This window comes from Hypomesus transpacificus, chromosome 14, assembly GCF_021917145.1.
Source record: "Hypomesus transpacificus isolate Combined female chromosome 14, fHypTra1, whole genome shotgun sequence".
Lineage (NCBI taxonomy): Eukaryota > Metazoa > Chordata > Actinopteri > Osmeriformes > Osmeridae > Hypomesus > Hypomesus transpacificus.
In genome coordinates this window covers 2,808,398-2,823,305 of record NC_061073.1, presented here as the reverse complement: position 1 = coordinate 2,823,305, position 14,908 = coordinate 2,808,398, and the positions used below count along the sequence as shown (strand labels likewise).

General features: G+C 47.8%; 1 protein-coding gene across 1 annotated transcript in view; it reads left to right on the top strand.

Annotated features, from left to right (window-relative positions):
• Nucleotides 1-14,908, top strand: part of LOC124476236 (A disintegrin and metalloproteinase with thrombospondin motifs 20) — a 79,355-nt gene that overhangs the window by 25,700 nt on the left and 38,747 nt on the right. The window contains exons 10-15 of the mRNA XM_047033183.1: nucleotides 1,990-2,131; nucleotides 2,950-3,054; nucleotides 12,243-12,388; nucleotides 13,165-13,346; nucleotides 14,317-14,453; nucleotides 14,709-14,826. Of these exons, the coding sequence (XP_046889139.1) occupies nucleotides 1,990-2,131; nucleotides 2,950-3,054; nucleotides 12,243-12,388; nucleotides 13,165-13,346; nucleotides 14,317-14,453; nucleotides 14,709-14,826 (830 nt within the window). The remainder of the gene's footprint in view (nucleotides 1-1,989; nucleotides 2,132-2,949; nucleotides 3,055-12,242; nucleotides 12,389-13,164; nucleotides 13,347-14,316; nucleotides 14,454-14,708; nucleotides 14,827-14,908) is intronic.

Below are 14,908 nucleotides of genomic sequence, written 5' to 3'. Positions count from 1 at the left end.
CTGAAGGGCTGATGAAAATCCCCCCAGTGTGTTTTAGCTGTATTATTATGCGTATGCCTCGATATAAAGAGCCTATTCATTCCTGCCGCGGCAGCCCGCCAAACTATTTAAGCCTACAAAACCGGGCAGAAAGATAAAATGCAAATCTTGTTGGCGTTGCCACCTGCTAATTGATGTGTACCCTTGAGTGTAAACCGCGTAAGCGTTGGCGGTGCTGTCATTTTCCATCCCTGTGCTCCAGAGCACACCCCACGTAGCACAGGGAACCCACGTCTATTTGCATATAACAATTTATTTAGTTGGAAACTCTTATCCAAAGTGACATACAAATAGTGCAATTTTTTATGTATTGTTATCACGCATAATTACAACTGGTCTCAGTCCATTTTCTTTCATATTCATTCAAAGTAAGGTAACTCCTTTAATAAATAGCTCCTAAACAACTCATTACTTCAAAAAAAAAACGATATATTTTTCTCATTGTACAGTATACATAAAGTCCTCCTAAGCCTTACCTGCTCACCAGAAACACAGGCCTTTATGGAACCCCATACTGAGAGAACCTGACATCATCATGATCATCATCAAATAACCTCACTCTAAAGCAGTCATGCAATGGTTTCCATGTGTGTAATCATTTCATCCTTGGCGCTAGAGGGGAGTCCCACCAATCACCTTTCTTGACAATCTGCCTCGTCAGCTGATTTCCCCTTAAAAGTATCGTTGCCCCTTAATTAAAGTCCTCGTTCCTCCCCCTGTCCCTCCTGTCTTTTAGAAAGGGTCTCTGTAAGGTCTCAGGGCCCTGATTAGCCAATGACGACCTGGTGAAAGAGGCCTCCGCGTGGAGCCTCTCTGGGATCCCCTTTCCCCCCTGACAGTCTCTCTCTCGCACCTGTCATCATCGGTCTCTTCCCCACAGCTTACTGTTCCTCATGCTCATTCCACCAGCACGTCCTGGAGCACAACAAAGGCTTCTTACATTGTGTGTGTGTGTGTGTGTGTGTAAATGAAAGACAACCGCAGCGGTAACACCAGATAAGCCTGCGTAATTACCGTCCTCGTCACATCAGCTGGTACTGTATGGAACAGGGTTTTGAACTCCAAACACACATGGGACAAATTGTAAAAACTGCGCCGACATGTCGCGTAATTATACATTCTATAGCACCTCGTCGCTTGTTTCCTTTTTACGGTCACAAAGTAAACAGAAGACAAAAAAATGAGTGTTTGACTACGTGTTTGTCAGTCTTTTCAAACTGGCTAGCCGTTCTTGCTACGGGGACATTTTGGTCCAGCTGTGCTTTTGTAGTCTTTTCAGAGTGCAGTACTGTAGGGTTAGGGTGTGTCTGACATACAATTATTCATTTTACACCAATGGCTAGCTGGGCCCAGTATAAGCAGCAGCGCAACTCAATAAAAGGTGCTTTATTATTCCAAATCCCCCGTTTACTCTGCTCCATAAAGAAATGCTCTTAGACAAACATGTGGTCGGCATGGGTCTCTCAGAATGGAGATGTGCCTTTATCCACTCTCTGATGTTTGACGCCATAGTTCATGGTGATGTCACTCACCAACCAGCCATTGATTTGAAGTGGTATCAATCAAACAGTTAGGTAACAGACCACCCCCTGTGCAGATCTTTTATTGATTTATTTTGATTTCACCTTTATTGAGCCAGGTAAGCTAGTTGAGAACAAGTTCTCATTTGCAACTGCGACCTGGCCAAGATACAGCTTAGCCATTTTTAACCATACAACACAGAGATACACAAAACTCTGTCTAAGTGCGATTTGTCGGGAACGGGTGACAGTAGCTGTTTACATTGCCATTATGTTTTACAAAGACGTGACACATGCCGTTTAGAACTTCCTCAGTATGAATGATGACAGGTTAGCAATTGGTTTTAACAGTATAGAATGTATAAGAACACCTTGAGTTATTGTACACAATAAAGTATATGGTTTTGTGTTTTTGTTTGTAACCTTCCAGCACTGGCTACGGAGAGTGCCTGTTGGACGAGCCTGTGAGCCGGACCTATGAGTTGCCCGTCCACCTCCCTGGTCAGATCTTCAATGCCAACCGACAGTGTGAGCTGATGTTTGGATCTGGTTCTCAAGTCTGCCCTTACATGGTGAGTAAACCATACAGCCAGCCTGTAGGCCTCCAATCCGGGGGCTGTATTTACAGAGCATCCCAAAGAAGGAGTGCTGATCTTGGGTCCAGGATCCAGTGGTTCCTCCCTGTCTCATATTACCATAAAAAAAATAACCACCCAGCATTCTTCCCATGACACAACCTGAGATGACAATACGTTGTTGGATAGGTTTAGCTCCGTGGTTAGAGCATTTTCAGTGCAGGTCAAGAGGTGGCAGGTTCAGAATCCCTCCCTGTACGTTGCTTTGGACAAGCCTCTGCTAAATGAAGAAATAAGGATCATCCTCTAAAACCTGGTGAGATGGAAGTCTCGACACTTCGCATTCATGTTACCCATTAGTCTACTGGCGGTGACTCCGCACAGCCCAGCCCTGCTTCTGAATGATCTGTCTATGACTGACAGCTTTTACGGCTTTATGAGACAATTAGCTTTGCTTGGCCTGCAAACTGTCTCTCTTCATTGAACACATCCTCATGCTGAACAACCTGAGAGGCAAGAAGATTATGGCCCCCTAGTCGATGACTGCGCCTGGAGCCTCCAGGAGTTATGTGTGGCTAATTGTAGGCTACTGCCGTTCAGATGGCTGGAAAAGTCAGCGAAGGACTCAAGACTCGGCTGAAACTGCACACACACTTCTGTCAACGTTCCAGATTCATTGTTGTGGTGTGAACACTGGTCAGTTATTATCTTCAAGTGCTGGACAAGTAAGATCCTGTGGGCTTATGAAGATGTGTAACACTGTTTAATGTCCCCAAAGCATCTCTGTTTCTCCTCTGTGCACTCTCCACATGTAGAAACAGTGCAAGAGGCTGTGGTGCACGAGTTCGGAGGGGGAACACAAAGGGTGTCGCACACAGCATATGCCCCTGGCCGATGGCACTGACTGCGGACATGGAATGGTATGAAACGATCTTTACATATTTACTCCTGCCGTGCTGTGAAAATATGAAATGCTTTTCATAATTTAACTCAGATTTCTATTTTGGTGGCTCATTTATGTCCACGGTAATACAATTAAGTTTACGGCTATCGCATGCAAATCTGTCTGAAGTGAATTTTGTCTTGAAGGAACACTGGTTTCCGTCCATCATCAGGCTAGTTTCTCCTTCACAAGTGTAACATTGAGACTCTTCTATGGAAGCAGCACTGAATCTGCGCAGCCCCCCCCCCCCCCCCCGCCCACTCCTCTTGTTCTGAACACCTTGAAAATCAGCATAACTCATGGAAACGAATTTCACTTCATTCATTATTTACACAGTTTGTCCTCTATCTAACCCATGTAAATGTGGTCTGGTGATATGAATTGTGAATAACCTGGAGGATTTTTAGCCTCGCTTGTAGACCCCAGCCCCCATTAACCCTCATTCTTCATGGCCTTGGGAGGCTGTGCTTATTAGCTTTGGGGTGAACAATGTAGCGCTGAGGAAAGAGAGGTAAGGGGGGGGGAAAGAGGGTTGAGACAGAGAGAGAGAGGAGAAGAGAGAAAGAGGGAGAGAGAGGGAGAGGTGAGATCGCAGGTCCTTTGAAAGTAGAAGCCGCACGCCGTTCACAGTTGAGTCACCTTGTTCTGAACCTGTGACCCTAAAACCTATTTAAAAGGCGAGGGAGCGGGTCAGTGGGCAGGCAGTAACAGAGCCCAAGGCGGAGGCCGGCTCTCACACAAAGACCTCACATCAATGACTCCGAAAAGTAGGAGAGGTAGGAGAGAGGGAGGAGGACAGAGGGAGGACGGGAGAGAGAGACAGAGAGAGAGACAGAGAAGGAGAGAGAGAGAGAGAGAGAGAGAGAGAGAGAGAGAGAGGAGAGAGAGAGAGAGAGAGAGAGAGAGAGAGAGAGAGAGAGAGACAGAGAGGTAGGAGAGAGGGAGGAGGACAGAGGAAGACGGGAGAGAGAGAGAGAGAGAGAGAGAGAGAGAGAGAGAGAGAGAGAGAGAGAGAGAGAGAGAGAGAGAGAGAGGGAGGACAAAGGGAGGAGGGGGAGAGAGAGAGAGAGGGGGGAGGAGGAAAGGAGGTAAGGGACAAGGAAAAGGAAGAGGAGAGAGGAAGGATGAGGATAGTTTGAGAGAGGCTTTATTTACATTTAGTCATTTAGCAGACACTCTTATCCAGAGCGACTTACAGTAAATACAGGGACATTCCCCCCCGAGGCAAGTAGGGTGAAGTGCCTTGCCCAAGGACACAACGTCATTTGGCACGGCGGGAATCGATCCAGCAACCGTCGGATTACTAGCCCGACTCCCTCACCATCTGACTTATGTGCCTAACGTCTGTGTGAGTGTGTGCATATTGTGTGTGTGTGTGTGTGTGTGTCAGTGGGGTAACCCATATCCCCTTAGAAGTCTACCTAGACCATCAAAATCTCTGTGTGGCCCAATGTAATTCCATAATGTCTATGTCTCACTGGCTATCTCTAGCGTTACTAGACTTGAAAGAAGTTAACTGGGGATGGCTAACACCTTAATCCAACTAAAACAGCGACAGTATACTGTATCACTTGTGGCATAGCAACTCCCATTTCTCTCCCTGTCTCATTAACAGTGATGTGGGAGACGCTTCAGTAAGACGAGGGTGTCTTTTTTGGTCATTGGTGTATGTTCATTGCATTACATTGTGTTCATTTAACAAATACTTTAATCCAAAAGGACATACAAACAGTGCCTGTTGAAAATACTGCGAAAGTTCAAGGATTCAAAATGTATAGTCCTAACAGTATTTCTGTGGTCAGTCAAGAAACAATATATATTCATTGTCTTCTCCGCAAAATATGTGGCTTTCACATGTAGAGAATCTATCCACACACCATACAAGTTATCAGAAGTACCAGTCATCACAGGATTAAGATCTGCATTAATAACTTAATTTCACATAGTCTGGCTCGTCTAATCTGGTACAAGTACAATGAGTGTCGTGCTCTTAAGTGACAGAATTGACCCGACCCCCCTAAAGTGGGATTGTCTTCCTCTTTCATGTGTGTGTGTGTGTGGGGTGTGGAGGGGCTGGTATTGTCTCTAGACAGGTTAGCTGGTGTGTGTGTGTGTGTGTGTGTGTGTGGTTTGGAGGGGCTGGTATTGTCTCTAGACAGGTTAGCTGGTGTGTGTGTGTGTGTGTGTGTGTGTGTGTGGTTTGGAGGGGCTGGTATTGTCTCTAGACAGGTTAGCTGGTGTGTGTGTGTGTGTGTGTGTGTGTGTGTGTGTGTGGTTTGGAGGGGCTGGTGTCATCCCTAGACGGGGCCTCTTTGAAGGGGGGCCACTTGAAAGCGACTAGGGCACACTGAACCAGCTCCCACCTGCCTCCTCAGAACCTTTTTATGTGTGGGACTGTGTGTGTGTGTGTGTGTGTTCATTTACATATTCAGCTTGGAAGGCACCATTCTTCTCTCTCTGTTGTCTTCTCTCATTCAAATGACTTTTTTCAACCTTTCTTTACAATAACACCCCACTTCATCTCTCAATCTATCTCTCTCTCTCTTAATGGACTGACTGACTGTCTGTTTCTGTCTCTTTCACTCCATCTCTCTGTTTCTCTTTCTCTGTCTGTTTATCTCTGGTTATCTCTCCCTTCCCCCCCTCTCTCTCACTCTGTCTAAGAGATAAGTCATGGGGCTGGGGTTCAGGTCTAGGTTAGGGGGCTCGAGGGCCAGGTCCCTGTTTCAGAGGCATCTGCTGGGCCCGAGGGAGGCCCGGTTTAGAGGATGCAGCCAGGCTGTGTGTGTATGAGTATGTGTGTGCATGTATGTGTGAGTATGTGTGTGCCAGGCTGTGTGTGTGTTGGAGTATGTGTGTGCATGTATGTGTCTGTGTTTATGGTGAGGTATTATCTTTGTAACCATAGCTGCTTCTCTGAGTATCTCCTCTAACCTATCATTAGACATGGCCCACTGTGTCATTCCTACCCATTAAAAGGAAACATCATCTCTGGCAAATTTTTGGGCTCAAATTTGAAAAAAAGCATTTGTCAACCCGCCTGTGTGTTTAATTCTTCCCTTAGTGGAGTTTCTTTTCCTGAAACAAGTCATGGAGTTTGTGCTTCGAGTCTGTGTTAGTGAATGCGGGCAGTTGGTGAGAATAAGTTTGTTTGTGTACAACTGGATGGAAGTAGGGCACTTTGTTGAGGTCATGTCCCTCTTTCTCTCCTCTTTCTTTCCCTTTCTATCCTTTTTTCTCTCTATCTCTCTCTCTCTCTCTCTCTCTCTCTCTCTCTCTCTCTCTCTCTCTCTCTCTCTCTCTCTCTCTCTCTCTCTCTCTCTCTCTCTCTCTCTCTCTCTCGCTTTCTCTCTCTGCCTCTCTTTCCTACCACTTTCCATGCCTCTTTACCTTCTTTCCTTGCTTGTAACCTTCCTCCCTTCCCTTGCTCTCCCCCTTTCCTCCCTCGCTCCTTCTCTCTTCCCTCGTTCATTCTCCCCCTCTTGTCCCTGGCTCCTTCTCTCCCTCTCTAGAACTCTTGCAAGGGCGCTGGAGTGAATAATGCGGTCACATGACCCCGCGGCGGCGTGTCTTGTCATCTGGCCCAGTGGGCCGTGTGCTAACGAGGGCATCCCATCACTTGTTGTCTATAAATACCACCACAGCCCTTCTCCCCCCTCTCTCCCCCCCCCCCCTCCCCTTCTTGTTCAAAAGGACCCTGGCTCTGCGGGGCCAGGCTAGTACGGTCAATCAGGATCTGTCACCCACCCCAAAGCCCCGCCTGCCACCATATCCAGAGCCCGCCCGCCCCCCCCTCTCTTTCTCCGTCTCTTTCCCTCGCTTTCTTTAAGGGTGCGCTCCCTCTCTCTCGGTTTCTCACCACGTAGCCTTAAAGTAGCTTGGTGGGTGGCAAGGAGAACAATGGAGGCTGAACTTGAATGAACTAAAATGTTTTGTCGTCTCCCTCCTTGTCGGCCAGTTATTGAGCTGCTGTCCATTGCCAGTGGCCTGATGTACAGGTTGGAGGTTATGTCTGACAGACAACTTTGTTGAATCTTCTTTAGTTGTTCTGTTTTGCTGAACAGTTTAGCAGTTTTGAGTTCTGTACCTCAGACAAAATGGAATATTTTCAGACAGATCAGTTTCTTAGGACAACTTGTGTCATAAAAAAAGGAAGTCTTTGCTTCTGATTTCCAGAACATTCTTCCGAGCTGTAACCTGCTCTGGTTTCAGCCAATTAGAGAATGATAGTGAGGTCTTGAAAAGCCAGGCAGTAAAGAGAGAGAGAAAGACAGAGAGGGAGAAGGAGGGAGAGAGGGAGAAAAGGAGAGAGAGAGAAAGCGAGAAAGAGAGATAAGGAGGGAGAGAGAGAGAGAGAGAGAGAGAGAGAGAGAGAGAGAGAGAGAGAGAGCGAGAGAGCGAGAGAGAGAGAGAGAGCGAGAGAGCAAGAGAGAGAGAGAGAGAGAGAGATAGAGAGAGAGAGAGAGAGATAGAGAGAGAGAGAGAGAGAGAGAGAGAGAGAGAGAGAGAGAGAGAGAGAGAGAAAAAAGGATAGAAAGAGAAAGAGAGACGGAGAACGAGAGAGTTGGCGCGGGGTGCCTGCTGTTGGCTCAGTGTTCCTGGCACCCTGACAGACTTGTCGTGCAGTGCTGTGAGCTGGGGCTTTGGACTGGGGCTCACATCGATGTCACTCTGGGCTAATCTCTGGATGTTTTCAGGATGTTACCACTTTGATTCGCCCATCATCACCAGACAGACTACAGGATCTGGGGGAACAAGTGAATTGTTGTCTTAGGGGATGCTCTCTGTAATGTTCTCCTGGAATAATGTGTCAGTGCGTCTGAGTAGTGAATGGAGCTCTGTGTTACGGAGAGCAGGGTCTGTTTTGATACTTTTTAGGGGGTTGATTTGAATTTGTTCATCTGCATTTTCATCCTTAAAAAGAATTACAGTGTCTATGCCAGAGAGAGATAAAGACAGAGAGATAAAGCGAGAAGAGGAGTGTCCTTGTAAAATGACAGAGGAGCACCGCCAAAGGTAAAAGTGTGTGTGTGAAGTGCAGATGAATGGAACAGCTGTGAGAATTGCTCATTCAGACTAAGGACAACCTAGTGCGTGCGTCTGAATGTGTGTGTATGTGTGAGGCCGTGGGGTGGCTCCCCTAACTGTCACGACATCCCTCTGTCCCTGTTCGCGTGAGGACGTGCGGACGTGTCACTCATGCACGGAGTTACGAGGAGAGTCCTCAGCCACACCTTTTCATTGATCCCCAATCAGAACCTCTCCCTCCCTTCCTCCAGCACAAACATCCGGCCCCTTCTCTCTCACCTGACACCTCTACAATACCTGCCTGTCAGAATTACAAAGCGTTCCAAATCCCCGACAGTGAAATGACTGCATCTTCAGACCATCTGTAACGTGCTGACTTGCACCCTGCATATTGAACAACTCACATGGTGGTCTTTGGTGTTCGATTTATGGCTCCCTGTGGAGTTTGGGCTCTTGTGCTGTTCCTCTGTGGGGTGTAGATGGATGTGGTGTTGGTCGCAGTGGCGTCAGGGACACGACTCCAAATGTGCTCCTGCTGTGGCCGGACTGAATCCAACCCAGAGCTGTGAGAACCAGAGACATGAAAGGTGATGCCTTTTGGAAATGGCCGTGTTAAAATGAGAGAGCGGGAGGTTTTTGAAATCAGTCTTTGCCCTCTCATTCCAGCTCTGATGTATGGCTTGAGGAGAAACGACGCGCTCTCGAAGCAGCTTCCTCGCAATTACAGGGCGCAACCTCTAAACCAGCCAGCTGAACTCCAGCAAGCAGATGCTGCAGAGGCTTCCCCTAACACTAGCTTAGCACTTGTGGCTAACTCTTCTCTATTTACAGCCTAGTGGGCTTTATCTTTAAAACGTTGATTATCGCTGTGTGAGAGTGTGTGTGCGTGTGGGTGTACTTGCATGTGAGTGAGTGCGTGCATGCTTGTGTATTTCCGGGCGCGCGTGCATGTGCATTTGTGGGTGCGTATTTCCATGTGTGCATGTGTGTGCGTGCTCGTGTGGGTCCATGTTTTTGAGTGTTTGGGAAATTCCTAATTTTAAACACATGCTAGCGACAGCTGGGCCAGTTTATCTCACAAGTCCTTCAAATGTCTCACTGCAGTCCCAATTGAGGACTCATTTCGACAATTGTTCGAGGAGAGCCGGGGCCTGAAACCCAAACAGTTGTGCTAACTTTACCAAGACTCTTTTCACATCGGTGTTTTTCAAGGCTGTATTTGTGCACGAGACAGAGAGAGGCTAATTGGAATGGCCCCCAGATGCTGTCTCGTTCAGATCACACACACACACCCACTGAACACACACACACACATCCATGCACACACGCACACACACAGTTGAGGCAGTTGTGTTTTTTTATTTATTTTTTTCCTTTCTTTTTCTACCCTCCACCTTTTGAAAAGTTCAGTGTCCTTTCCTTCATTCACCTCACCTTTTCAAGCCAAACAAAACGGTTGTAAACAGTGAGTCCCAGCAGGGAGTGGAATGCCTTAAAGGCTTACCGAAGGTTTAGTCCTTTCTGACAGCCGGTCCCCTGTGTTTGACAGTTCCTCAGGCTTCACCGCTCAGTCATGCTGCGGTGGTCCCAGCCAGTCCCATACAACCCCGTCCCCCCCATCCACCCCCACCCACCCCCACCCACCCCACAGACCGGGCTGAGAAGGAGAGGGAGCAAGAGAGGGAGGGGGAGGGTTGACGGAGGTGAGCTGAGGAGAGGGAGAGGAGAGGGAGGGGGATGGAGAGGAAGGAGAGGCACAGTGGCAGGAGAGGGAGAGATAGCATGAGAGGGAGGGTAGATGGAGGGGGAGAGAGAGCAGGAGAGAAAGCAGGAGAGGGAGGGGAGGGGGAGACGAACAGAAACGGGGGGCACACTTAGGTCTTGGCAGACAATCCGTACTCTGTCAGGGGAGGGGGGGAGGGGGCCGTGCTGAAGCAAGGGGGGAGGGGAGGACCCTGTCGAGAAAACAAAGTTGGTTGTAGGGTCAAGGCCAGTAAGCTGTCATACCTGGCTCTGTGTTGTATTGTCAGGCTTTGTTGATGCTAGTCCCTCTGAGTGCTCTGAATGCTTCTCATACCGTCTTCCGTGGTGTTTGGTGTTTTCTCCTGGAATCCCACGTCCTGGATGTGGGTGTGTGCTCTACCTCAAGGGCCCAGTTCTTCTTCTTCATGTGTCGAACTGATTTGTGTCCAATCATGTGTTTGTGGTTTTGTTTTAGGACATTCATTTCCATGTCTTCTTGGAAATGAATTGGTGCAAATCAAAGATTGCTCACAACTAACTGCTCACAGTGTTACTAAAGGGACTGGGAGTGCAGAGCTTTTTGGGGGGAACGTGCGTCACATTCGGATAATCTTGTTTGCTTCATGCTCCAGGCCAGTTAACACCTGCTTGTCAGGGTGCATAGCCTTTATACTCAATCATTGGTCTTTAACATGAGTTACACTAGACCCAGGCACACTGGCTCTTCCAAATCATTTGTGTGTGTGTGACTTTGCCTGTGTGTGTATATGTGCGTGTGTGTGTGCCTGAGCAGCTGAATGTGTTTGTGCCTGAGTGAGTGAGTGAGTGTGTTATGGGACAGACCTGCGTAGGTCTTCACCCCAGGTCACCTCTTAGCTCAGAGAGCATTATGTTGAGGCACACACAGGGCATCCTGCCCTCAAATCCCTCCAGACAACATCGACTGAGAAACACCTGATCATGTCATGAGGGAGACGTATGGGATGTTTCGACAGTGTATAACCAAGAGCCATTCAACAGGGGGCCTACTGTATGTGTGCAGGCTAGAATGGGCAAAAGTCCAACCGAAAACACAGCGGTGAGATCATACCTATGGAAATACTTGTCCCCCTGATCGAACACAGTAACTTAAACACACGTGGAAGCGCACAGAGGTCTCCAAACATCCCTCGACCGAGCCCAGAGTGTGGTCCACAGTATCCCGAGACGTCCCGCGTCTGAGCGTGCAGCAGAGTGCTTCAGATGTCAGGGCTGTAATAAGCTGTGTTCCTCTCTTATCGCAGCTCTAGGGTTTCCCCTTATCGCCGTGGCCACCGCTCGCTGTGCCTGTGCGCCCCGGACGGACGTCTGCGCACCCAGACAGACGCCGTCTTGTCCCGCATTCTTTCGACGAAAAGGACCCTCCGCTATCTTTGCCCGCGTAGGGAGGGATTTGGTTACACACACACAGTGGAATTGGGGATTCTTTCAGCGCGTCGGGAGAAGCCCTGTTTTAGCGTGTTGGCATGGGGCTGGCGCCGTGTGTCAGGAATGGGGAGAGCGTCCAACGGCCTAAACTCACAGTGGAATTGGATTGATAGAGTCCACGGGAGAGGGTTTTAAATCAATGTGAATGTGTATCATGCCGCAGTGCGTGCTGTAAACTCTTCATGAGTGGGTGTCCTATGGGCTGAGATAGTCTGAGATAGGTCTCACGGACCTTTTTCAGTTTCCATGTTTTTCCGATGAAAGGCCTTCACCTTATCACCGTGAAGCTTAGATTGCTGGCTTTTAATCTCCTGCTGTCCACGAGGGAGGAGGGCATGTGACACCAGCGGTGGAGGAATTTAACAGCGGACCTGGCTTCCCTCATTCGGACCAAAGCCTGAGAACATTTAAAGATTTTATTGGCTGCCCCCTCGGTCAATCCGTGATGTAATAAAACCTGACAATGTGGAAGTGTTGCAGTGTGCAGAGCACTCGCTCTGGTTCCTCTCACTGACACTCTGGCTCCGTCGCTGCCACCCAGACCTGGACCAGTGCAACTGGATGTTACTGTAGGCTACGCTAGGCTAGCCTCTTATTCCCACAGCTGGAAAACTTGGAAGCATTCCTTTGGGGTAACTGATAGCAGGATTAGCGTCGCCCCAAGTTTTCTTTTAAGGTATAGTTTTACGGCTAACCTGAGGATTAGGAAGGGAAGGAGGGGCAACACTACCAGCTGTGCTGGTGCTAAATCTGTGCCGGACTGAGTTGACACTCTGAGGTGCCTTTAAGCTTGTTGAGTTGTACTCACAGTCAGAGTGACACAATACACTGTCAAGCATTGGAGACTCTGTGTGTGTACTGTATACACTGCATGGCTCTGTTTTCATGTGTGTGTGTCTGTGTGTGTGTGTGTGCTGTGTATCACAGTACTGCAGACATGGGATGTGTGTGAACAAGGAGCTGGACCTGCGTCCGGTCCACGGGGAGTGGGGCACCTGGGGGCTCTACAGCGTGTGCTCCAGGACCTGCGGAGGAGGCACCAGGAGCACCTTCCGGGAATGCAACAAGCCTGTGTAAGAGTCTCACGTCAGAAACACAGTATTTGTATGACCATTATGACAATGTATTCATTTAAATAATAATAGAGAATTGTCATTCTAATATTATCATTATTAATAATCCAAACAATAATTATAGAGTGTTCATTTAGCTGATGCTTTAATCCAAGTGACAGGGCGTTGGGGGGGGGGGGGGGGGGGTATTCAAACCTGCCACCTCTTGATTTGCAGTCTAAAGTGCTACAGTCGTGGCCAGAAGTTTTGTCAATGACAAATGTGGTGTTTTGCAAAGTTTGCTGGTTCAGTATAAGGCACATTTCATATTTTTGAAAGCCTTTTTGGGACGAAGATTTTTAATATATGCAAATAATCCCCTCTTTTCCAGCAGTCAATCTGCTCTTAAAATCCTATCAGAATGATAGAGTGATTTCACCTAGCTAGAACTAGTTCACACTTTCCCCTGTGCTGATTATATGACTTACTAAAATTATGTTAGCAGTCATTTTATGCCAAGGCCCAGCAAGCTTTGCAAACACAAAATGTATGTTGCTCCCAATACTTTTGGCCACAGCTGTACTGTTGAGCTATACCCATCTGCTTTAAGTCTGATACCAGTCATAACAAGCTGGAGTAACAGTCAAAACAGCTTCTTGGGCATAGGTCTGATCTGTCCCAATAAACATGGGCAACAGTCAAAACAATGCAATACCCTTTGAAAGTGCAAGTATATATGTGTAAGTTACGGTACGTGATTGTAGAAGACTTGTTCTAATACATTTATTGTGTCTCAGGCCCAGAAATGGAGGCAAGTTTTGTGTGGGGCGCAGGATGAAGTTCAAGTCGTGCAACACTGAGCCCTGTCCCCGGGGGCAGAGAGACTTCCGGGAGGAGCAGTGCTCCCAGTTTGACGGCAAGCACTTCAACATCAACGGTCTACCTCCCACCGTTCGCTGGGTGCCAAAGTACAGCGGGAGTGAGTAACCGATTGAACGGAACACAACTGTGCTGGGCGGCTGAGATGTGGCTGCTTTCCGCCGTGGCTCGTAAAAAAAGACCGTTCCTTGACTCTGACCACTGAAAAAACAGTTTGAACTTTACACTTCTGATCATTGATCTTCTGCTGTACCTTCTATAGGCATTAGTTGTATGGCACTTTGGATAAACGTGCCTGCGAAATGAATCAAATGTAATGTTCAATACGAACCAGTGGATCCCGGCTGGGCTGGACAGTGCAGGTCTGGTTTCACATCTACTGTACCACGTCATAGCTGGAAACATTTGTTGAGTGTGGCTCTGGTCCCCACTGTGTGAAATACCTACATCAACTGCTGCAATCTTGAAATCTCTATTAGTTTGCATGACTCTAATCCACCCACCCTTCTCCCATCCTGTCCAGACAGGAAATCTCTACAGTTCATTTCTGGCTCAGGAGTTTCAGTCAGTGTCTTTGTTTTATTTCATTGGCAAATGGACAGAATAATCAAGACTAGAGCTGCATAGTACTTCCATATGATGTTCCTGGACAGCTCTAAGCTCATACTGCAAGGAAGAATCTCATTCGTTACTAAAATGGCTTGCTCAGCTGCACCAGATTGCCATGTGGCTCAGGAGGTCAGACTCTGGAGCTGAGATGCTTTTGAAGAATTAACTGTGAGAGATCCTAATTCATGTTATACAAGCAGGCTGAGTTGAGCAGCCAATAAACTGTCTGAAAGAATGTGATCCTCCAAAACAACTGATAATGATTTGGGTCTTTCAGCAAAGAAAACTGCTGGCCAGACCAGTGGATTGAAGTAACATGTTTGCCAAAAGCAGAGTCTTTGCCGTGTTGTTGTCTGTAAACATTTCCACTGTGTAGCAAATCCACATCTGCCAATGTTGTAGTGCGCTAAATCTCTAATTGTCACTGACGAAGTCTTCTTCTCCTCTTGGTTCGGATGCAGTTCTGATGAAGGATCGCTGTAAGCTCTTCTGTCGGGTTGCCGGGACGATGGCGTACAATCAGTTGAAGGACCGAGTCATCGACGGCACCCCCTGCAGCCCGGACACCTATGACATCTGCGTGGAAGGCCTCTGCAGGGTACTGGAACGTCGCTGTTCCCTCTCATGTCAACACTACTGGTCATGCTGACCTGCCCGCACTACCTCACACACACTCGGATACATCCTTCCAGATGGCTGTCTGAGAAGGAAATGAGATAATCAACATCTAAAACGGTGGTTTTGTTGGGATCAGATAAAACTCCATTGGTGGAAATTCGAGTCAGTGTTTGGCTGTCAGAATGACGCTCTTTGGCTCCTCATGTCTCACCAGTCTTCATGTCTCCTTCTCCAGCAAGCAGGCTGTGATCACGTCCTGAACTCCAAGGCGAGGCACGACAAGTGTGGGGTGTGTGGAGGGGACAATTCCTCTTGCAAGACCCAAGCTGGCACCTTCAACGATGCTGAGTATGGTGAGTCTGGTCTTTCAACATATAGAGCTGTTAGTGAAAGGAGGTCATCGTACACAGACGACACATGAAAATAATCCATTTG